The sequence below is a fragment of the Stegostoma tigrinum genome, chromosome 15 (assembly GCF_030684315.1).
Source record: "Stegostoma tigrinum isolate sSteTig4 chromosome 15, sSteTig4.hap1, whole genome shotgun sequence".
In the NCBI taxonomy this organism is placed as follows: domain Eukaryota; kingdom Metazoa; phylum Chordata; class Chondrichthyes; order Orectolobiformes; family Stegostomatidae; genus Stegostoma; species Stegostoma tigrinum.
Window position 1 is genome coordinate 73,511,187 of NC_081368.1, and position 23,614 is coordinate 73,534,800.

The 23,614-nt window shown below is 45.0% G+C and overlaps 1 protein-coding gene across 1 annotated transcript in view; it reads right to left on the reverse strand.

The window, feature by feature from the left end:
• The window catches only part of LOC125459006 (cyclic nucleotide-gated olfactory channel-like), a 126,813-nt gene that overhangs the window by 33,161 nt on the left and 70,038 nt on the right, over positions 1–23,614 (reverse strand). Inside the window, exons 2-5 of the mRNA XM_048544879.2 lie at positions 13,061–13,175; positions 6,645–6,755; positions 3,517–3,691; positions 3,158–3,258 (exon numbers count right to left, since the gene is read on the reverse strand). Coding sequence (XP_048400836.1) covers positions 3,158–3,258; positions 3,517–3,691; positions 6,645–6,755; positions 13,061–13,175 — 502 coding nt within the window. The remainder of the gene's footprint in view (positions 1–3,157; positions 3,259–3,516; positions 3,692–6,644; positions 6,756–13,060; positions 13,176–23,614) is intronic.

A 23,614-nucleotide genomic window follows, 5' to 3' on the forward strand; every position in this document is an offset into this window, starting at 1 on the left:
AATTTTGAAGGTATGAGGCAAGAATTTTCCAAAAGTTGATTGGGAGTGGATATTTGCAGGTACAGGGTCAGCTGGTAAGTAAGAAGTCTTCAAAAGTGAGATAATGAACATCCGGAGGAGGTATATTCCTGTTACTCTGAAGAACAAGGCTGGTTGGTGCAGGAAATGCTGCATGACTAGAAAAATTGAGGCTCTGGTGAGGGAAAAGAAGGAAACATATGTCAGGTTAGACAGCAGGGATCGAGTGAATCCCTTGAAGTGGTAGTATGAATGTACTCAAGAGGGAAATCAGGAGGGCAAAACGGGGATATGAGAAATCTTTGACAAGTAGGTTCAGGAGAATTGAAAGCAATTCTTCAAAAATATTAAGGCAAAAAAGAGCAACTAGGCAGAGAATAAGGCCCTCTAAAGTTCAGCAAGGCCACTTATATGTGGAACCACAGAAGATGGATGAAGTACTAAATGAGTATTTTGCATCAGTGTTTACAGTGGAAAAGGATATAGAAGCTAGAGAACTGCGGGTAATAAACAATGACATCTTGAAAATTGTTCATATTACAAAGGATGGAGGTGGTGGGTGTCTTAAAACACATAAAGGTGGATAAATCCCTGGGACATGATCAGGTGTGCCCCAAAACATTCTGGGAAGCTAGGGAAGTGGTTGCTGGACTCTTGCTGAGATATTTGTATCATTAGTAGCCACAGATGAGGTGCTAGAAGACTGGAGGTTAGCTAACGTGGTGCTAGTATTTAAGAAATGTGGTTAAAAAACGCTAGGGAACTATAGATCAGTGAGGCTTGGCATCAGTGGTGAGTGAGTTGTAGGAAAGGATTCTGGGAGACAGGATTTACATGTATTTGGAAGGGCAAGGACTGATCAAGGATCATCAACATGGATTTGTGTGTGGGAGATCATGTCTCACTAACTTGATTGAGATTTTTGAAGAAGTGATGAAGAAGATTTATGGAAGCAGAGCCATGGATGTTGTCTATATGGACTTCAGTCAGACATTTGATAAGGTTCCACATCATAGACTGCTTAGCAACATTAGGTCACATAGAATACAGGGAGGAAGCACCACTTAGATACAAAATTGGTTTGAAGGTAGGAAACCGAGGGTGATGGTGAAGAGTCGCCTTTTGGAGTGGAAGCCTGTGACTAGTGGTGTGCCACAAGGATCAGTGCTGAGTCCACTGCATTTTATCATTTATATAAATAATTTGGACATGAATATAAAAGGTATGGTTCGTAGTTTGCAGATGACAGCAAAATTGGTGGTTAAGTGAAGAAGGTTACCTCAGAGTAGAAAGGGACCTTGATCAGATGAGCAGATGGGCTGAGGAGTGGCAGATGAAGTTTAATTTAGATAAATAGAAGGTGCTGCATTTTGGTAGGGCAAGTCAGGGCAGGACTATACACTTAATGGTAAGGTCCTGGGGATTGTTGCCGAACAAAGAAACCTTGGGTTCATAGTTCCTTGCAAGAAGAGTCATCGGTCAACAGGAACATGAAGAAGGCATTTGACATGCTTGCCTTTATTGACCAGTGCATTGAGTATAAGAGTTGGGAGGTCATGATGTGGTTGTATAGGACATTGGCTGGTTACTTTTGGAATACCATGCACAATGCTAGTTTCCAGAATTAGGAAAGATGTTGTGAAACTTAAAAGGATTCAGAAAAGATTTACAAGGATTTTGCCAGGTATGGAGGGTTTGAGCTACTGGGAGAGACTGAATAGGCTGAGGCTATTTTCCCTGAAGCAATGAAAGCTTTAGAAGTTTATAAAATCATGGCGGGCATGGATAGAATGAATAGCCAAGGTTTTTTCTCCAGTGCAGGGGAGTTCAAAACTGTACGGCGTTGTTTTGAGGTGAGAGGGGAAAGATTTAAAAGGAATCTAAAGGCCAACTTTTCCACGCAGATATTGCTGCAGTTTTTAGGAATGAGTTGCCAGAGAAGGCAGTGGAGGCTGACACAATTACAACATTTAAAAGGACTGTAAATGGGTGTATAAATGGGAAAGTTTGGAAGGATATAGGCCAGTTTCTGGCAAATGGGACTAGATTTATTTAGGATATTTGGTCAGCATGGACAAGTTGGACAAAGGATCTGTTTCAATGCTGTACACCTCTATCATTCTATGACTCTAAGAATCTAGGATTAAGCAGATTTTTTTAAAATTCAGTTCAGAAACCATCAGCATTGAGCTTTGAAACAAGTTTAGTTGTTCTGCTCAAAGGAGTTCAGGGCAGTTCAAAGAACCAGTTACCTCAGTGGAAGGGTTTAGTTTAGGAACCCTCGAAATGACAGTTTCATTAGACATATTCAGTTATTAGAGCTGAGAAAGTTTAGGCTATCAGATTTGTGAAATGTTCATGTCAGCAATTTGGAAACAACTTATAAAATTATTTCATAGTCTGCATGAAAGTAACTGTGAGGTGACGGTTCAACAGAAAAATAAAAGTAGGGGTATCATTTTTCTGAATTTCAGTCTCAGATGGATGGTGTCAGGAAGAAAATGTTGAAATTTTGTTTTGCTGTGTGACTTAAGATCCTGCAGTTTTCTTTATTGAGATAGCTTAATTTTTATCTTCTTTTACGTAATGAATACTTGTCCTTCCCTGAAGAAAAATCTGTTACCTCATGTAACCACCATGGTAATTAACTAAACAAAAACAAAAGCCAGGTTCATTCTGGGATCTGACTTGCCCAGTCCTATCATTAACTGGGGTCACAATGAGATTGATATAGCTGCAGTTTTGGGAGATTCTGTAAAAGTAGCAGAGCATCTTGCAGAAGTTTGGCTCATTAGATGAACAGCGCTCTGGGACATTTGTGGTCACAAATACATACCATAATTTCCTAGCTTTCATTATCTTTCTGGCGAGAGAGCAGGATCCAATGCATAGCCTGAAAATGGGTTCGGATATTGGAGTAAGCAACTTCACTGTAGCTGAATGTTTCAATCCCATGTAGTTGGAAAATCTACAGTCCCAATGTCAGTTTCTTTCAATCTCTCTCTCTGTCTGTTTGTAGTGTGCTGTCACAGGGTGACACTTAACTACAGTTCCTCCTGGCCTGAAGGTGCCAATCTCCATTTAACTCCATTGCTGCATGGTGAGTATTTGGATTTTTGCTCAGTACTGTCAAAAATACCTGCATACCAGGAAGCACCAGTTATAGATGATAGGCAAGGTGATGACAGTCAGCCAGTGGTAATACATACTGTCAGCTGGGTCCAGCACAAACACTGACCGCTTCCTGTAAAATGAACAGCACCATGAAATCAAACAGGTGGAAGGACAGTTCCACATGAGCAGAAACAATTCAATATTCACAGCATCTAGATTTCCAGACAAACAGAGTTAGTTGGTGGGGGCAGCCAACTCACTATACAATAGCTGCCTCACGCTGTGTATCACTCAGTGAACATTCTGCTCATTGTAAGAGACCTGGAGCTGTCTGATTGACCAGGAGTAATTTGTTATATTACTTTAACAGCTTTCATGAGTTACTTGCCTTTTAGTTTGGGGTTGGCCCTCCTCTTGGGCAGTGGTGCTGCTCACTCTGCTGACCACTGTCTGTAGCTCGGGTCCCCGCAATCTCTCCAGGAAGGAGTCTGGCCTTGGCTCCTGTTGCTGCAGACTCCTGTGGGCCCAGTCCCTCAGGACAACAACCAGATGAACAATCCTGAGAGTGATTAGATTAGATTATCTTCCCTACAGTGTGGAAACAGGCCCTTCGGCCCAACAAGTCCACACCGCCCCTTGGAGCATCCCACCCAGACCCATCCCCCTCTAACCCACACACCCCTGAACACTACGGACAATTTAGCAAGGCCAATCCACCTAGCCTGCACGTCTTTGGACTGTGGGAGGAAACCGGAGCACCCAGAGGAAACCCACGCAGACACGGGGAGAATGTGCAAACTCTGCACAGACAGTTACCCGAGGCTGGAATCGAACCCGGATCCCTGGCGCTGTGAAGCTGCAATGCTAATCACTGAGCCACTGTGACATACAGAGAAAATGAGGGGTTAGGGAGAGATTTACGCTGTCTAGTGAGGCCTAGAGAGAAATTATATCAGAGGGAGTGAGGGGTTAGAGATTAATACAGAGAAAGTTAGGCACAGATTAACATTAGGACAGAGTGAGGAGCTACAGGGCAATTAACAAAACGAGAGTGAGAGTTCAGAGACGGATTAACAGAGAGTGATGAATACACACAGAGTGAGTAGTTAGGGAGAGATTAAACTGAGAGTGTGAGAGGTTAAAGAAGGATGGTCACTGTGACAGTGCTGGATTAGAGAGACTCTAACAGGGAGATCTTGAGGTAGAGAGAGATTAACACAGAGAATGAGGCATTTGAGAAAGATTAACACCAGAAGGGTGAGGGGTCATTCAGAGATTAACAGAGTAAGCGTTAGAGAGAGATTAACTGATTATTTTGTCATTGCAGGCTAATTTTGAGTGTCTGGTGTTAGACTAGTTGACATCTATGACTGTCAGTGTGATTATACAATCCCTCAGAGCTCATTGCAGTTACTGAGAGACTAGAGGCATTGTGCTTAGTGACAATGGCACGCAATTCATGAGTGAAAAATTCAAGTACTTCACAAAGAATTGAGGAAGTAATTGGCACATATCTCTCAACCCCATCAACAATCAAATGGAAAGGCTGAGGTATCAGTAAAAATCACTGAAATAATCATAAAGAAATTGAACAATCTAGCACAGACATGTACAAGACAGGAATGGAGAAACACATCTACTGAAGGCATAAACTAATCCAGTTCAAAGACTGATGTTGCATCATATCCAAGACATTCTTCCAATAGCAAATAAAACTAACGAAGCCAGAAGTAGTGGCAGGTATGAGTGAGAAAATCAAAGCAAAATGACCAAAAACCAAATATCGCTTCAGTAAAATTGTCAAATTAATGCCAAAGCTGAGCACTTCAGAGCCAGTCAGAGTGCAAACACGCTCAACAGTTGTCAGCATATGTGCCAACCTCGGACCAGTGTTGAAGAATTGTCACCAAGCTTCTAGGAGGTGATGACCAAATACTGTTTCAATAACCTCAGACATCTGCATACAACCTGAGAAGCTGTATCTTCACCGCACACAGCCTATCAGAAGGAAGTGAAATCAACCTCTGCCTTCAGTCCCAGAGGCCCAACAATGGAAATGAATCAGTATCAACAGTTACCATGGCAGCAGTACTCGTCACAAGAATGAAGAATACAGCTTGGATAACAAAGTGTGGAGCTGGATGAACACAGCAGGCCAAGCAACATCTTAGGCGCACAAAAGCTGACGTTTTGAGCCTAGACCCTTTTCTGATGAAGGGTCTAAGCCAGAAAGGTCAGCTTTATGCTCATAAGATGCTGCTTGGCCTGCTGTGTTAATCCAGCTCCACACTTTGTTATCTTGGATTCTTCAGCATCTGCAGTTCCCATTATCTCTGATACAAAAATACAGCTTTCTGGGAATGAGGAAATACCAGGCAAATAGCCAATAACAATGCAGATGCAAATCATTTGAAAACCAGCATGTTTAAAGACCATGCGTGCAATACATGCACAGACTGATGAAAGTGGTATTGTTAAAAGTTAGCAGACTGTATTCCTAATAAGTAAACATTTTGTTTGGGAGCACATTTATTGTGTAATTTGAAACAACAAATGACAGTGCTTTTGTTTTTTGGTAGAAAGGGGGCATGTATGGAGAATTACAATTGTAGTTAGTGTACAAGCTGACTTCTTGTAGTTGTGTTATATCTACCTCTGCCTTTGTGAGCAGTCTGGAGTAGCCATTGCACACTAATTACTTGAAACACCATGAGTGAATTGCATGTTGCCAGTGGGAATTTGCATGTCTGTCCAATTACACCTGCCTCTGGGTTTTCCTAATCCTCTTCAGGCTTCCATTACTTCATTATGCCAGAATGAAGCTTATAAAGGAGCAAGTTTTGAATTGCATTCTGCAAGGAAAGTATCCTGGTCAGGCGGAACTCCCACAAGGTGAATGCCACACCAGTCAGTGAGTGTGAATGAGTGATAGAGACCCAGATCTAATGTGGGTGACAGGTCTTAACTCAGGCCCCCACCTAACCATTGTCAGGGATGCTGAGTAAATTAAGCACCACTCAGGCACATAACCAGCCAATGTCAAATCCCACACAGCAATCACTTCCAGCAAGAGAGTTTGGCAACTGTACATTGTTAGCATTGCTCCTGGGAGTCATGGCTGCTGCTGGTATTGCTGCGGGGACATAACCAGGTATTGGCCTTTAGATACTTTAACACAGGTGAGTGAAGGTAGAATGGGTATCAGGGGTAGGATGGTGATGTGGAATGATAGAAGGCAAGAGCAGGAGACTGGCTGTCAGTGTTCCCACTCCTCCATTTTCCCAAAGCCAAAGTTTCAACCAAACTGTAATGGCTGAACTATGTTGCAACTTGAGCATGTCTAAGGTGACCAGTTCAAGGGTGAGTGGGTCAAGAGTGAGCAGGAAAATGCGAGAGATTCAAAGGTAACTGGGTTAAAAGTCTGAGGGTGAGGAACTGTGTGTGATCTGACTGCAGTGTTGTCCATGAAGACTGGTAGCTCAGTGACCTGTGCACTTGATTATTCTCTTTACCTGGACAGTGCCCCTTGTCCTCGGAATGAATTCCGGGAGAGCAGACCTCCTGGGTCGAGAGTAGCTACTCTCTGCAGCTCAGAGCTTGTATCATCAGAGGCAGATGCTGTTCTGTAACAAAAATGAAACATAACATCATTGATTCATTCTACATGGGTCAGAAAGGCTGATCCATTAAAACTGTGCCAGCTCCCAGTGAAGCAATCCAGTTAACCCCAAGTCCTCACTCTGTCCCCGGAATCCTGCATTTTCGATATGTCCCCATTCAATTTACTTTTGAACTAATTCATCCTTTTCAAAGCCCACATGGGCAGCAATTCTTTTAGAGGCAGTGAGAGGGAGAATTTGAGACTGACCAATGTTGAAAATCTTTTGAGCCAGGAAAATTCTACCTGACAACAGGTTTAGCTGCAGCATGTTATAAAGCTGTAAGTATCAGGGCAGCTGAAGCAAACATAAAAATTCCAGAACTTGTTTGTAGAAAGCATCTCTTAGTCTCTCTTTTCTTGTGAGAAGAAGATAGAAAAATGAAGAAAGCTTAAAAGGAAGAGTTATAATAAGAAAAGACATAGGTCCACTCAATCAACCATCTAATTGAAGAACAGCCATCACTTTACAAGCAACAGTGCATCATCATTGCGTAGATCAAAAAGACTGTGAGAAGAATAACTTTTCAGCTTGTTGTTTGATCTTTTAATTTTTGGCATTTTGTTTACCTTGCCTATATTCTTTTACCGTCCATATTTTGTTTTAAAATGTTTGTCTATGTCTGCTTTAATGATAATTGAAGAGCTATAGTTTAGTCAATATGTCCTGTTGGCTTCAAATATACCCCCAGATTCCTCTGTGCCTGCACACATTTTAGAATTGCATCATTCCATCTGTACTGAGTCTACCACATCTGCCAAAATGTATCACCTCTCTACCCTGTGTTAAATTCAGTCTGTCTCTTGTATGTCTATTCTGTAGGTCTATCAATGTTATGCAGGCATCAAATAAAAGCAATATTTTGGAGATGCTGGAAATCTGAGACAAAGACAAAGGCAAAGGGGGTGATAGAGAGGAATTACAGGGAGATGGTCACTCCCAAGGTACTGGAAAAAGGTAGCTGGGTGACTTTCAGGAAGGAGAAAGGGAATAGGCAGACAGTGCAGGGATCCCCTGTGGCCGTTCCCCTCAATAACAAGTATACCGTTTTGGATACTGTTGAGGCGGACGACCTACCAGGGAAAGGCCAGAGTGGACTAGTCTCTGGCACTGAGTGATATAAGTTAGCCAGGAAGGAGCTGAAGAAAGGGCTTAGGAGAGCTATAAGGGGACATGAGAAAACCTTTGCGGATAGGATCAAGGAAAATTCCAAGGCTTTTTCCACGAATGTGCAAAACCAGAGAATGACCAGAGAAAGGGTAGGGCCAATCAAGGGTTGTAAAGGGAATTTGTGCACAAAGCCTAAAGAGATAGGAGAGGTCCTTAATGAATACTTTTCTTCAGTATTCACAACAGAGAGGGACCTAGTTGTAGAGGAGGACATTGTGGAACAGGCAGGAAGGCGAGAGGAGGCTGATGTTAGTAAAGAAGATGTGCAAGGAATTCTGAGGAAGTTGAAGATAGGTAAGTCTCCTAGACCTGATGAGATTTATCCAAGGATTCTGGGAAGCAAGGGCCTTTGGCGAGGATGTCTTCATCCTCACTGTCCTTAGGTACAGTGCTGGAAGATTGGAAAGAGGCAAATGTCATTCCCTTGTTCAAAAAAGGGAAATTTCATGACTGTTAGTCTTATGTCAGTAGTGGGAAAATTATTGGAAAGGGCTGTGAGAGATGGGAATTATGATCATTTGGAAAGGCACAGTTTGATTTGTGATAGTCAACATGGATTTGTGAGGGGTAGATCGTGCCTCACAAACCTTATTGAATTCTTTGAGAAGGTGACCAAACATGTGGATGAAGGTGGAGCAGTGGATGTGGTATACATGGATTGAAGTAAGACGTTGGATAAGGTTCACCATGGTAGGCTCATGCAGAAGGTAAGGAGGCATGGGATAGGGGGAAATGTGGCTGATTAGATTCAGAATTGGCTGACCCTTAGAAGACAAGGGGTGGTAATGGACAGAAGATATTCAACATGGTGTTCAGTTATGAGTGGTGTACCACAAGGATCTGTTCTGGGTCCTCCTCTATTTGTGATTTTTGTAAATGATTTGGATGAAGGAGTGGAAGGGTGGATTAGCAAGTTCACGGACGATAGGAAGGCGAGTCACGTTGTGGACAGTGTGTAGGTTCTAGGTTACAAAGGGACATTGCTAGAATGCAGGGCTGGGCTGAGAAGTGGCAGATGGAGTTTAACCCTGAAAAGTGTGAGGTCATTCATTTTGGAAGGACAAACTTGAAAGCAGAATACAGGGTTAACGGAAAGATTCTTGGCAATGTGGAGGAGCAGAGGGATCTTGGTGTTCATGTGCACAGTTCCCTGAGAGCTACCACCCAGGTGGATAGGGTTGTTAAGAAGGCATATGGTGTGTTAGCTTTCATTGATAGAGGGATTGAGTGCAAGAGCCATGAAGTTATGCTCCAGCTATACGAAAACCTGGTTCGGCCACGTCTAGAGTATTGTGTCCACTTCTTGTCACCTCATTACAGGAAAGATGTGGAAGCATTAGAAAAAGTGCAGAGGAGATTTACCAGGATGTTGCCTGGAATGGAGGGAAGGTCTTGCGAGGAAAGGTTGAGAGAGCTGGGGCTTTTCTCTTTAGAATGACAAAGGATGAGAGGTGGCTTGATAGAGGTGTACAAAATGATCAAAGGTATACATAGAGTTGACAGCCAGAGACTTTTTCTTGGGGCGGAGGTAGCTTTTACGAGGGGACGGAGTTTTAAAGTGAACGGAGGTAGATATCGGGGAGACGTCAGAGTTAGGTTCTTTATTTGGAGAGTGGTAGCGACTTGGAATGCATTGCTGGAGAGGGTAGTGGAGTCAGCCTCATAAGGGACATTTAACTGGCTATTAGATAGGCATATGGTTGATAGTATAAGATAGGGGTGGAGGTTAGACAGACCTTAGGTTTAGGGTAAAAATTCGGCACAACATCGTGGGCCGGAGGGCCTGTACTGTGCTGTACTGTTCTATGTTAACTTAATTGAAACATATAAAATAATCAGAGGGTTAGATAGGGTGGATAGGGAGAGCCTTTTTCCTAGGATGGTGACGGCGCAGCACGAGGGAGCATAGTTTTAAATTGAGAAGTGAAAGATATAGGACAGATGTCAGAGTAGTTTCTTTACTCAGAGAGTAGTAAGGGAATGGAACGCTTTGCCTGCAACGGTAGTAGATTCGCCAATTTTAGGTACATTTAAGTTGTCATTGGATAAGCATATGGACATACATGGAATAGTGTAGGTTAGATGGGCTTGAGATCGGTATGACAGGTCGGCACAACATCAAGGGCCGAATGGCCTGTACTGTGCTATTATGTTCTATGTTCTGTGTTCTGAGACAGAAAATGCTGGAGAAGCTCAAAAAGATTTGCAACATTTCAAGACAATGAGGTAGAGTTAATGTTTCAAGTTTGATATAACTCTTCAGAAAAATAAACAAATTTTATCTGCTAAGATATTCCCAATTTTCCTGCTTTTATTGTATTTGTAGACCATCAATATCATACTTTCTCGGATAAAGGGGGAAACTTGTGCTTTGAGGCAGAGGATGTAGGCAATATCCTAAGTGAGCACTTTGCATCGGAGAAGGCTATGGAGGACAATGAAATTTGTGGAGCATGCTAATATGCTAAGAAATTTTGAGATCAAGAAAGAAGTGGTGTTGGGTCTCTTGAACAGCATTAAGGTGGATAAGTCCTCAGGGCCCAATGGTATCTGTCCGAGATTTTTGACAGACACGAGAGGAGATTTCTAGGGCCTCTACGAAGGTCTTTGTATTCTTGTCAGCCACTGGAGAGGTCCTGGAAGACTGGCAAGTAGCTGATATTTTTTCTGTGTTCAAGGAGGAAAATAGGGATAATCAAAAATGGTAAGTCTCACATCAGTTTTTGAGAAGCTATTGAAGAGATTCTTTAGGGACAGGATTTCCATGCATTTAGAAAAGCATAGCTTAATTAGGGACAGTCAGCATGGCTTTATGCAGGGTAGGTCATGACTTACTGACTTGATTGAATTTATTGCAGAGGCAACAAAGATGATCAATGAGGGCAGAGCAGCGAATGTTGTCTGCATGGATTTTAGTAAGGCTTTTGACAAGGTCCCTCATGGTAGGCTCATCCAAAAGATTAAAATGCATGGGATCATGGTACCTTGACTGCATAGATTCAGAATTGGCTTGTCGATAGAAGGCAGAAAGTAGTGGTGGTAGGATGTCTTACTGGCTGGAGGTACGTGACTAGTGATGTTCCCAAAACCAGCCCAGTTCTTCCCCTCCCCCCACTGCATCACTAAACCAGCTCAGCTCGACCCCTCCCCCCACTGCATCCCAAAACCAGCCCAGCCTGTCTCCGCTTCCCTAACCTGTTCTTCCTCTCACCCATCCCTTCCTCTCACCTCAAGCCGCACCTCCAATTCCTACCTACCACCTCATCCCGCCTCCTTGACCTGTCCGTTCTCCCTGGACTGACCTATCCCCTCCCTACCTCCTCACCTATACTCTCCTCTCTACCTATCTTCTTCTCTCTGCATCTTCAGTCTGCCTCCCCCTCTCTCCCTATTTATTCCAGTTCCCTCTCCCCATCCCCCTCTCTGATGAAGGGTGTAGGCCCGAAACGTCAGCTTGTGTGCTCCTGAGATGCTGCTTGGCCTGCTGTGTTCATCCAGCTCCGCACTTTGTTATCTTGAAAATGTGGATGGTTGTGTTTGTAAGTTTGCAGATGATACAAAGGTCGGTGGAGTTGTGGATGGTGTAGAAGATTGTCAAAGAATACAGCGGGGTATGGATCTGTTGCAGATATGAGTGGAGAAATGGCAGGTGGATTTTAATCTGGATAAGTGTGAGGTGCTGCACTTTGGGCAATCAAATAGAACATAGAACATTACAGCACAGTACAGGCCCTTCGTCCCTCGATGTTGTGCCGACCTGTCATACCGATCTCAAACCCAGCAGGCCCAGGACAGAAAAGTTAGCATAAGACAAAGGTGGTTTCTTGAAATGGTTAGGCTTATTCCTTAGATAGAGTGGATGTGTTCTGCAAAGAGGTTACACGATCTGCAGTAGGTCTCTCTAATATAAATGCATTGTGAGCAGCGAATACAGTTGATTAGGTCAAAAGAAGTACAAGTGAAACACTGCTTCACCTGGAAGGTGTATTTGGGTGTTGGATGGTGAGGATGGAGGAAGTGAATGGAAAAGTGTTACACTGTCAGCAACTAAATGGGAAGCTACCACGGGACCTGAAATGTTAACTCTGAATTTTCTTCACAGATGCTGCCAGATCTGCTGAGCTTTTCCAGCAACTTCTATTTTTGTTCCTAATTTACAGCATCTCCACTCTTTTTCAGTTTTTCACAGAATTTAGTGTCCTGCAGAAGGATCCCTAGAACTGGAGTGAATTTTTAAAAAAATAATTCTACACTTACAAGTTGGTAGAAATTTGGAATATTCAATTGCCATGTGGTAATTTGTGCATAATTAATGATTAATTTTACATGTGACATAGAAGCGCTATGTTTCTTTCAGCAGAATAGGAACTGGGCAGGACTATCACCTGCAGTGAGCGACATATCATAGCATAATGGAATAGGCCTCAGGTGAATAGTGACCCTGCTTCCGTGGATTTTAAAAAACAAAGAACTGCAGGTGATGAAGATCTTGAAAGAAAACAGAAATCGCTCTAGAAACTCAGCAGGTCTGGCAGCATCGGTGGGCTTGAAGCATTAACTTAATTTTTATCCACAGATGCTGCCAGACCCACAGTGTCTCCCTTGTAATTTCTGTGTCTTTTCCATGGATTTTATGTTTGGGGAATTAGACCAATGTGAGAGTCAACATATGTTGGACTCATACTGCAGTCAGAGTTGGTGTGTTCAGCCAAAATATACGATTGAGAGTCAGAAAATGTTGTGACTCATCCCAGAGAGAATTCATGTGTGTGGTAGACATATCCCAGCCAGTCAATCTGTGGGGCAATCAATATTCCAGTGGGAGTTAGTGTGCGTGATAGACATAACTCTGTGGAGGTAGGTTTGTGTGGGATGCAGTGAGAGTCAATGTGTGTAGGATCTATACTCCAATTAAAGTCGAGGTGTGTGAGACCACCTGTACCCCAATAAAAATCAGTGTATGTGGGAACCATACCCCAGGGAGAGCTAGTGTTTGTGGAATTCCTAAATGTGACCCTTCCTATGATTTGCTTGTTGTGGAGTATTGTGTCTCACCTGTTTACAGCCATTGTCATGTTCACAGTATACAATGCACAAACCTTCTGACTCCATTTTCTGAACTCTCAATTTCCTCTTCTGTTGTGATTTTCACAGAGAGCTGATGAGCTGACAGGTTATTCATTTGTTGGGCCATATGTGGAACAGCCCACCTATCTGCGTGAAACAGAGAAACAATGTTAGAATTTGTGCTAGTAAACCGGTACCATTGAACTGGGAGCAATAGTAAGAACACCAGCTGTCACTGTCTTGTATTCACCTCCCACATGCTCCTGCACAGTGCCACTAAGTAACTCTGCTTCTAATAGAGTGGGTGAGTCAGAGCCAGGTCTGCCTTTCACCTGAGACACTGCCTTGACAGCTGGCTTGAAAGCAGGTTGAGAGTTGAGTGAGTGATCTTTCTGCCCTGCTTGTACTGCCAAATGTTCACTTCTTGTTGGCTATATTGGATGGTTAAATTGTTTTTCTGCTTTCCCTACGCTGTTGGAGAATCAACGGTGGGCCTGACTGTTGTCACCTCTGTTCCCTCTTCCTCATGATCCTCTGTGTGAATTTCCCTAACTGCCCCCTCTCTCACTCACAGACATACTCGCTCACTCACAGACGCACACAGACACACTCTCTCTCTCACTCACAGACACACTCGCTCACTCCCTCACTCCCAGATGCACACAGATACACTCCCAGACACACACAGATGCACTCACTCACTCACTCTCACAGTCTCAGATCTAGTTTAGGCACTTCTTTCACAGGCATAATGGGCTAATCCTGTAAGCAGTTTTTACTGCTGCCCAGTGAGCCATTTCAGGGCCTTTGTTGACATGTGCAGCCAATGACCATTGTGGGAGTCCTGTCCTGACACAGCAGCCGTTTAACAGAGCAAACAGAATGGGTTAATCATGTACCATCGTGAGGGTGGCGCGGTGGCTCAGTGGTTAGCAATGCAGCCTCACAGCACCAGGGACCCGGGTTCGATTCCGGCCTCGGGTAACTGTCTGTGCGGAGCTTGCACATTCTCCCTGTGTCTGCATGGGTTTCCTCCAGGTGCTTGGGTTTCCTCCCACAGTCCAAAGATGTGAAGGCTAGGTGGTTCGGCCGTGCTAAATTGCCCGTAGTGTTCAGAAGTGTGTGGGTTTTAGGGGGATGGGCCTGGGTGGGATGCTCCAAGTGGGGTGTGAACTTGTTGGGCCGAAGGGCCTGTTTCCACACTGTAGGGAATCTAATCTAATCACAGCCACATCGTGTTCGCCAGTTTTATCTGCTACTGTTCCTACTGTATACAGTCACTATGAGTCTCTCTGACTCTGCAGGCACTCTCCATAGAGACTTTCGCTGTACTAGTATAAACAAGAAGTATGATTTGATTGGTGACTTTGTAGCTTTGTGGCTGTTGATTTGCTCGCCAAGCTGGTAAGTTTGTTTGCAGACGTTTTGTCACCATACTAGCTGACATCATCAGTGCCCCTCCGGTGAGTTGTTGGTGTTCTGTCCCACTTGCTATTTATGTGTCTCGGTTTGCTGGGGTAGGTGGCATCACTTCTGGTTTACCTGAAAAGCGCAGTCCATCAATACCTACACAACAGATCACAACAAGAAGACACAACATGTCCAGAGACACTAGACACTCCACCATAAATTAAGGACATATCTGAAAATAACCACCAGATTACTCCGCCCCCTAGGAATCATAGTAACCCACAAACCAACAGCTACACTACAACAGCTACCGATGAGAATAAAAGAATCCAACAACCACAGCTAACAGAACCAATGTTATTTACAAGGTACCATGCAAAGACTGCCAAAAATATTACAAAGGGCAAACTGGAGGGAAACTAGCCAACAGAGATTCACAAACACCAACTCACCAACATTTGAATACACATGGACAAAGAGGGACACCAATTTGATTGAAACAACACAGCTAGGACAAGCCAACAAAAGACACACTCAAGAATTATTGGAGGCTTGGCACTTAAACCAGACTCCATTAACAAACATGTAGAGCTGGACCCGATATACCAACCCTGAGAAACACATCTGGAGGTGATGCCACACACCATAGCAAACTGAGACACATAAATAACAAGCGGGACAGATGCTGCACTGATGTTTCACCGGAGGTACACTGATGATGTTAAATAGTATGGTGATGAGTGTCTTCAGACAAGCTTACCAGTTTGGCAAACAAGTCAAAAACCACGTCAACAACCCGAGCTACAAATCTTGTGAAAAACATTGTAGCTTTGTATCCAAGCATTGTATATCCAGATAAAAGCAAAAATATTGTAGATGCTGGAAATCTGAAGTGAAAGAGAAAGTGTTGGAAACTCAGCAGGTCTGGGAGCATCTCTGGAGAAAGGAATAGATTGAATGCCTTTTGTCTAGTACGACTCTTTTTTTTAGAACAGAGGAAGTTGGAAAACAGTGGCTTTTGCTGCAGACAGAGGGGGAGGAGAAGCAAGTGGGACTCATGGTGTGGGTGCTCTGAAACAAGGTCGAAGGGATTGATAATAGTGATGATAGTGCTGCAAAATGGATCTAAATGGTAGGTGTCTAAAGGAGAAAATGGATCAGCTCTGCTGAGAACAAAGTCAACAAGACATGACCAGAGGAGGGTGGTGGAGTGTAAGAAAAATGAAGGACACAGGGCATGTTCTAAAGTTGTAGAACTCAATATTAAGTCCTCAAGGACTCCAGCAGGAAACAGCCAGCAAATACATCTGCCCCTCCCCTTCACTGTGAGCATTCTAAAATAACTTTTCCCTCTGTGACTTCTCCATCATTGCTAACACACCCCCATTACATTTTGCTGTCTAACCACAGAGAGTGTAACACTTGTCCATTCACCTCCTCTGTCCTCATTGTCCAAGGCCCCAAACATACCTTCAGGTGAAGCAGCATTTCACCTATAGTTCTTTCAAACTAGATTACTGTATACACTGATCACAATGATGGCTTCTTTATAATGGTGAGACCAAATATTTTCTTGTTAACCGCTTTGTGGAACTTTTCCTTTCTGTCACTAGGAGAGATCCTGCCCTCCCAATTGCTCGCCATTTCAATCAACTAAATTGCTTTCATTTGAACATTTCTGACCTGGGCCTGCTCTCATATTCCAACAAAGCACAATATCAGCTTGATAAATTACACCTCATATTCCACTCAGGCACATTACAGCTTTGAGGTCTCAACACTGATGAAGCAACTTAGAACATGGCCTCTCTTCCATTTTGATAACAACCCACATACAATGCTATCACCCACTCCCCAGCCTTGTTGATTTTGGTTTGGGCAGGTGAACCCTTGTTTTCCTTTTGGCACCTCCATTTACCTTTATTTTATACCTCTATCCCAACTTCATCACCGTTAACCCCAATTGACTTTTGATCCTGGGCATTCTTATCATTTTTTCCCACTCAGTCCTTCTCCCCCTCCGTCCACAGTGTAAAAAAGCATGATTTTAAAGCCCCTTTCAATTCTGAGCAAGAATTGCACTGGACTCAAAATGTTAATTCTGTTTTTCTCTCTCCCCAAATCCTGCCAGACCTGCTGAGTTTCTCCAGCAGCCTGTCTGTGTGTTCCAGGTTTTCAGACAATTTCCTGAGAAATCCTTTCCCACTGGCTTCTCTCCAAAGCATTGACTCAACACCATCAGTGGAAGCTACATCGATAGCTTAATGAAAATTGTATCGAATCAGTGCTGTGTTTTTGCAGCAGAGAGCGGCGTGAGCCGGGCGGACGTGAGGTCAGGGCAGAGAGGCAGGTGGGAAGGTAAGTGAGTGCTATTTAAGTACTTACCTCGAAGCCAGCGGTACTTTTTGCAGCAGAGTTGAAGAGGGTGAAGACATGACTGCCAAGCTGATTCAGTATGCTACATGCATGATGTGGGAGGTCAGGGACACTGATGATGTTTCTGGCTCCTATACTGTGATAAGTGTGTACACATTCAGCTTCTGAAGGAGGTTGTTGCAGCCCTGAAGAAAGAACTAGATGACCTCAGGCTTATCCGAGAGAATGAGAATTTTCAGCACAGGACCTTCAACGAGGTCATTACACCGAGGATACCTGAAGGGAGAAGGTGGGTGTCGATGATGAAGGAAGACATGAATGAAGTACAAGAGACCCCAGGAAAGCACCTATTGTAAACAGGCTGACTGTCTTGGAAACTGTTGAGACAGACGACTCTGCCAGTCCGAGAGGTGGACAGGTCTGCGAGTCAAAAATTGGTGTCAAGGCAGAACCGAGAAGTCAGACATCACGGAGAGCTGTGGTAATAGGGGACTCCATTGTGAGAGAAACTAACAGGGGTTTCTGCGGCAACAGGTGAGATTTGAGGATGGTGTGTTGCCTTCCTGGTGCCAGGATCCAGGACGTCACTGATAGAGTGCAGAGAATCCTGGAGGGTGAAGGTGAAGACCCAGAGGTGGTGGTGCATGTCGGCACTAATGACATCGGGAAGAAAAGGAGGAGCATTCTACAGCGGGACTTCAGAGAACTTGGAAGAAGGCTGAAAAGCAGGACGTCCAGGGTGGTTATCTCTGGTTTGCTTCCGGTTCCACGGGCTGGAGAGGGCAGGAACAGAGAGATAATGGACTTGAACATGTGGCTAAGGCACTGGTGCCGGAAGCAAGGATTTAAATTCTTGGATCACTGGGGTATGTTTTGGGGTAAGAATAAATTGTACAGGAGGGACGGTTTGCATCTTAATAGGTGGGGGACCAGCATTCTGGCAGGCAGGTTTGCCACTGCAACACAGGTATGTTTTAACTAAGTAATGGCGGGGTGTGGGGGGGGGGGGGGGGGGGCGCAAACTGGAAATTTAAGAATCAAGTTAAAGGGAAAGTGAAAATAAGAGAAGTTAAGAAGGACGACAGAATCAATAGAGCAGAAAACTCAAGAAGGGACCGTACAGTATGGCCAAGAGAAACAGGGATTGATAGGAAGGGTGAAGGGAGAAACAAATTTAAAATATTATATATGAATGCACGAAGCATAAGAAATAAGGTGGATGAGCTTGCGGCTCAGTTGGAAGTTGGCAAGTATGATGTTGTGGGGATAACTGAGACGTGGCTTCAAGTGGACAGGGCCTGGGAAATGAATATTCAAGGCTATACATGCTATTGAAAGGACAGACTCATGGGCCGAGGGTGTGGGGTGGCCCTGTTGGTGAGGAATGATATTCAGTCCCTTGTGAGGGGGGACATAGAGTCAGGAGATGTAGAGTCAGTATGGATAGAGCTGAGAAATTCTAAGGGTAGAAAGACCTTAATGGGAGTTATCTACAGGCCCCCCAAACAGTAGTCAGGCGGTAGGGTGCAAGTTGAATCAAGAGTTGAAATTGGCCTGTCACAAAGGTATCACTACAGTTGTTATGGGAGATTTCAACATGTGGGTAGACTGGCAGAATCAGGATGGTATTGGACCCCAAGAAAGGGAGTTTGTAGAGTGCCTCCAAGATGGATTCTTAGAACAGCTTGTACTGGAGCCTACCAGGGAGGAGGCAATTCTGGATCTGGTGTTGTGCAATGAACCGGATTTGATCAGGGATCTCAAAGTAAAGGAGCCATTGGGAGGTAGTGACCATAATATGATAAGTTTTAATCTGCAGTTTGAGAGGGAGAAGGGAGAATCGGAAGTGTCAGTATTGCAGTTGAATAAAGGGAACAATGGAGCTATGAGGGAGGAGCTGGCCAAAGTTCAGTGGTACAATACCCTAGCAGGGATGGCAGTGGAACAACAATGGCAGGTATTTCCGGATATAATGCAGAAGGTGCAGGATCAGTTCATACCAAAGAGGAAGAAAGATCCTAAGGGGAGGCGGGGGCAGTCGTGGCTGACGAGGGAAGTTAAGGACTGTATTAACATAGCAAACATGAGTGGGAAGCCGGAGGACTAGGAAGCTTTTAAAGAGCAACAATGGATAACTAAAAAGGCAATACACAGAAAAAATGAGCTATGAAGGAAAACTGGCCAAAAATATAAAGGAGGATAGTAAAAGCTTTTTTAGGTATGTGAAAAGAAAAAAAAATGGTTATGACTAAAATTGGGCCCTTGAAGTCAGAAATGGGTGAATTTATTATAGGGAACAAAGAAATGGCAGAAGAGTTGAACAGGTACTTTGGATCTGTCTTCACCAGGGAAGACACAAGCAATCTCCCAGATGCAATAGTGGCTGAAGGACCAAGGGTAATGGATGAACTGAAGGGTATTTATATTAGGCAGAAAATGGTGTTGGATAGACTGTTAGGACTGAAGGCCAATAAGTCCCCGGGACCTGATGGTCTGCATCCCAGAGTACTTAAGGAGGTGGCTCTAGAAATTGTGGACACGTTGGTAATTATTTTCCAAGTTTCTATAGATTCAGGATCAGTTCCTGCAGATTGGAGGGTGGAAAATGTTGTCCCAGTTTTCAAGAAAGGAGGGAGAGAGAAAACAGGAAATTATAGACCGGTTAGCCTGACGTCAGTGGTGGGAAAGATGCTGGAGTCAATTAATAAAAGATGAAATTACAACTCATTTGGATAGCAGTAACAGAATAGGTCAGAGTCAGCATGGATTTACGAAGGGGAAATCATGCTTGACTAATCTTCTGGAATTTTTTGAGGATGTATCTATGAAGATGGATAAGGGAGAATCAGTGGATATAGTGTACCTGGACTTCCAGAAAGCCTTTGATAAAGTCCTGCATATGAGATTGATAAACAAAATTAGGGCACATGGTATTGGGGGCAAAATACTGAGTTGGATTGAAAATTGGTGGCTGACAGGAAGCAAAGAGTAGTGATAAACGGATCCCTTTCGGAATGGCAGGCAGTGACCAGTGGGGTACCACAAGGTTCAGTGCTGGGACCGCAGCTGTTTACGATATATATTAATGATATAGATGAAGGCATTAAAAGTAATATTAGCAAATTTGCTGAAGACACAAAGTTGGGTGGCAGTGTGAAATGTGAGGAGGATGTTATGAGAATACAGGGTGACTCGGACAGGTTAGGTGAGTGGACGGATGCATGGCAGATGCAGTTTAATGTGAATAAATGTGCGGTTATCCACTTTGGTGGCAAGAACAGGAAGGCAGATTACTATCTCAATGGAGTCAAGTTAGGTAAAGGGGAAGCACAACGAGATCTAGGTGTTCTTGTACATCAGTCAATGAAAGCAAGCATGCAGATACAGCAGGCAGTGGAGAAAGCTCATAGCATGCTGGCCTTCATTACAAGAGGAACTGAGTATAGGAGCAAAGAGGTCCTTCTGCAGCTGTACAGGGCCTGGTGAGACCGTACCTGGAGTATTGTGTGCAGTTTTGGTCTCCAAATTTGAGGAAGGATGTTCCTGCTATTGAGAGAGTGCAGCGTAGGTTCACGAGGTCAATTCCCGGAATGGCGGGACTGTCACATGTTGAAAGATTGGAGGGACTGGGCTTGTATACGCTTGAGTTTAGAAGGATGAGAGGGGATCTGATTGAGGCGAATAAGATTATTAAGGGATTGCACACTGTGGAGGCAGGAAGCATGTTTCCGCTGATGGGTGAGTCCAGAACCAGAGGACGCAGTTTAAAAATAAGGGGTAGGCTATTCAGAGCAGAGTTGAGGAAAAACTTCTTCACCCAGAGAGTGGTGGATATATGGAATGCTCTGCCCCAGAAGGCAGTGGAGGCAAACTCTCTGGATACTTTCAAGAAAGAGATAGATAGAGCTCTTAAAGATAGTGGAATCAAGGGTTATGAGGATAAGGTAGGAACAGGATACTGATTGTGGATGATCAGCCATGATCATAATGAATGGTGGTGCTGGCTGGAAGGGCCGAATGGCCTATTCCAGCGTCTATTGTCTACTGTCTATTGTCTGTTGTGTTGCTAAACTTGCCAGTCTTAGCACATTAAGACATACTTAAACAGTGACAACCATTATTTAGCCTGAACAGGTTAGATGTATGTGTTAAAGCCTGGCTCTCAAACAGGTACTTCACGTTTGTACAACATCCATTCAATATCTGTTTTTCACCCCCCCAGCTGATGTTTTACCACAGACAGTAAGGAGGCCTGTTTCAGAGATTAATTGGTAATGTGCTCATCTGATGCATTTAGTTCAAAGTGTGGTTTGAGCACGTAGTTTTGGTTTTATTGACCACTTGAAATAATTGAAGTGACCAAGAAAGGGTAGGGCGGTAGACATAGTCTATATGAATTTTAGAAAGGCCTTTGATAAGGTTGACATGGTAGGCTGTTCTGGAAGGTTAGATCACATGCAAGCCAGGGAGAGCTGGAAAATTGGATAGACGGAGATAATGGGTACTGCAGATGCTGGAGAATCCAAGATAACAAAGTGTGAAGCTGGATGAACACAGCAGGCCAAGCAGCATCTCAGGAGCACAAAAGCTGACGTTTCAGGCCTAGACCCTTCATCAGAGAGGGGGATGGGGAGAGGGTTCTGGAATAAATAGGCAGAGCGGGGAGGTGGACCGAAGATGGAGAGAAAAGGAGATAGGTGGAGAGGAGAGTATAGGTGGGGAGGTAGAGAGGGGATAGGTCAATCGAGGGAAGACGGACAGGTCAAGGAGGTGGGATGAGGTTAGTAGGTAGGAAATGGAGGTGCGACTTGAGGTGGGAGGAAGGGATGGGTGAGAGGAAGTACAGGTTAGGGAGGTGGAGACAGGCTGGGCTGGTTTTGGGATGCACTGCGGGGAGGGTATGAGCTGGGCTGGTTGTGTGATGCAGTGGGTGGAGAGGACGAACTGGGCTGGTTTTGGGATGCGGTGGGGGAAGGGGACATTTTGAAGCTTGTGAAGTCCACATTGATACTATTGGGCTGCAGGATTCCCAAGCGGAATATGAGTTGCTGTTCCTGCAACCTTCGGGTGGCATTAATGTCACAGCTGATGCCGACGGAACCCCACCCACAGCCAACGCCGACAGAACCCTGCTTGCAGCCGACAACCTCATCGCTCCGCCCACAACCCCCACAGCCAGCAACCCCAGAGAAGACAGCCACACTGAGCCCTGCCGAATCTTCACCATCCCCCCCAGACCTTCCACTGACTGAGGACGAACGGTCAGTCCTAAGCAAGGGGTTCACCTTTGTCTCCCTACAACCACACATCAACGAATACCAGTGACGTTTGGACATCGAGCAGTTTTTCCGCCGCCTTCGCCTCCATGCCTACTTCTTCAACTGGGAGCCTAACCCTCCTTCCACTGACCCCTTCACCCGCCTCCAACACAAGTCCTCCTCCTGGACACCACCCCCAGGCCTCCTACCCTCCCTCGACCTCTTCATCTCCAACTGCCGTCGAGACATTAACCACCTCAACCTCTCCACCCCTCTCATCCACTCCAACCTCTACCCCGCAGAACGGGCAGCCCTCCGCTCCAACCCCAATCTCACCATCAAACCTGCAGACAAGGGAGGCACAATGGTAGTATGGCGCACTGGCCTCTACGTCGCCGAGGCCAAACGCCAACTCTCTGACACCTCCTGCTACCACCCCCTTGATCATGACCCCACCCCCGAGCACCAAACCATCATCTCCAATACCATCCATGACCTCAGGGGACCTCCCACCTACAGCCTCCAACCCCCGCACGGCCCGTTTCTATCTCCTTCCCAAAATCCACAAACCTGCCTGCCCTGGTCGACCCATTGTCTCAGCCTGTTCCTGCACCACTGAACTCATCTGCACCTATCTCGACTCCATTTTCTCCCCTTTGGTCCAGGAACTCCCTACCTACGTCCATGACACCAACCATGCCCTCCACTTCCTCCAGAAGTTCCAATTCCCTGGCCCCCAACACCTCATTTTCACCATGGACCTCCAGTCCCTAATACACCTGTATTCCTCATGCAGATGGCCTCAAGGCCCTCCGCTTCTTCCTGTCCCACAGGCCCGACCAGTCCCCCCGCCACCAACACCCTCATCCCCCTAGCCGAACTCATCCTCACCTTCAATAACTTCTCTTCTGTTTCCTCCTACTTCCTACAGACAAAGGGGGTGGCCATGGGTACCCACATGGGCCCAGGCTATGCCTGCCTCTTTGTAGGTTACGTGGAACAGTCCCTCTTCCGCACCTACACAGGCCCCAAACCCCACCTCTTCCTCCATTACATTGATGACTGTATCGGCACCGCCTCTTGCTCCCCAGAGGAGCCTGAACAGTTCATCCACTTCACCAACACCTTCCACCCCAACCTCAAGTTCACCTGGCCCATCTCCAACACATCCCTCACCTTCCTGGACCTCTCAGTCTCCATCTCAGGTAACCAGCTAGAAACTGATATCCATTTCAAGCCCACCGACTCCCACAGCTACCTAGAATACACCTCCTCCCACCCACCCTCCTGCAAAAATTCCATCCCCTATTCCCAATTCGTCCACCTCTGCCGCATCTGCTCCCAGGATGAGGCGTTCCACTCCCGGACATCCCAAATGTCCAAGTTCTTCAAGGATCGCAACTTTCCTCCCGCAGTGGTCGAGAACACCACTGACTGCGTCTCCCGCATTTCCCGCAACACATCCCTCACACCCTGCCCCCGCCACAACCGCCCCAAGAGGAACCCCCTCATTCTTACACACCACCCCACCAACCTCCGGAT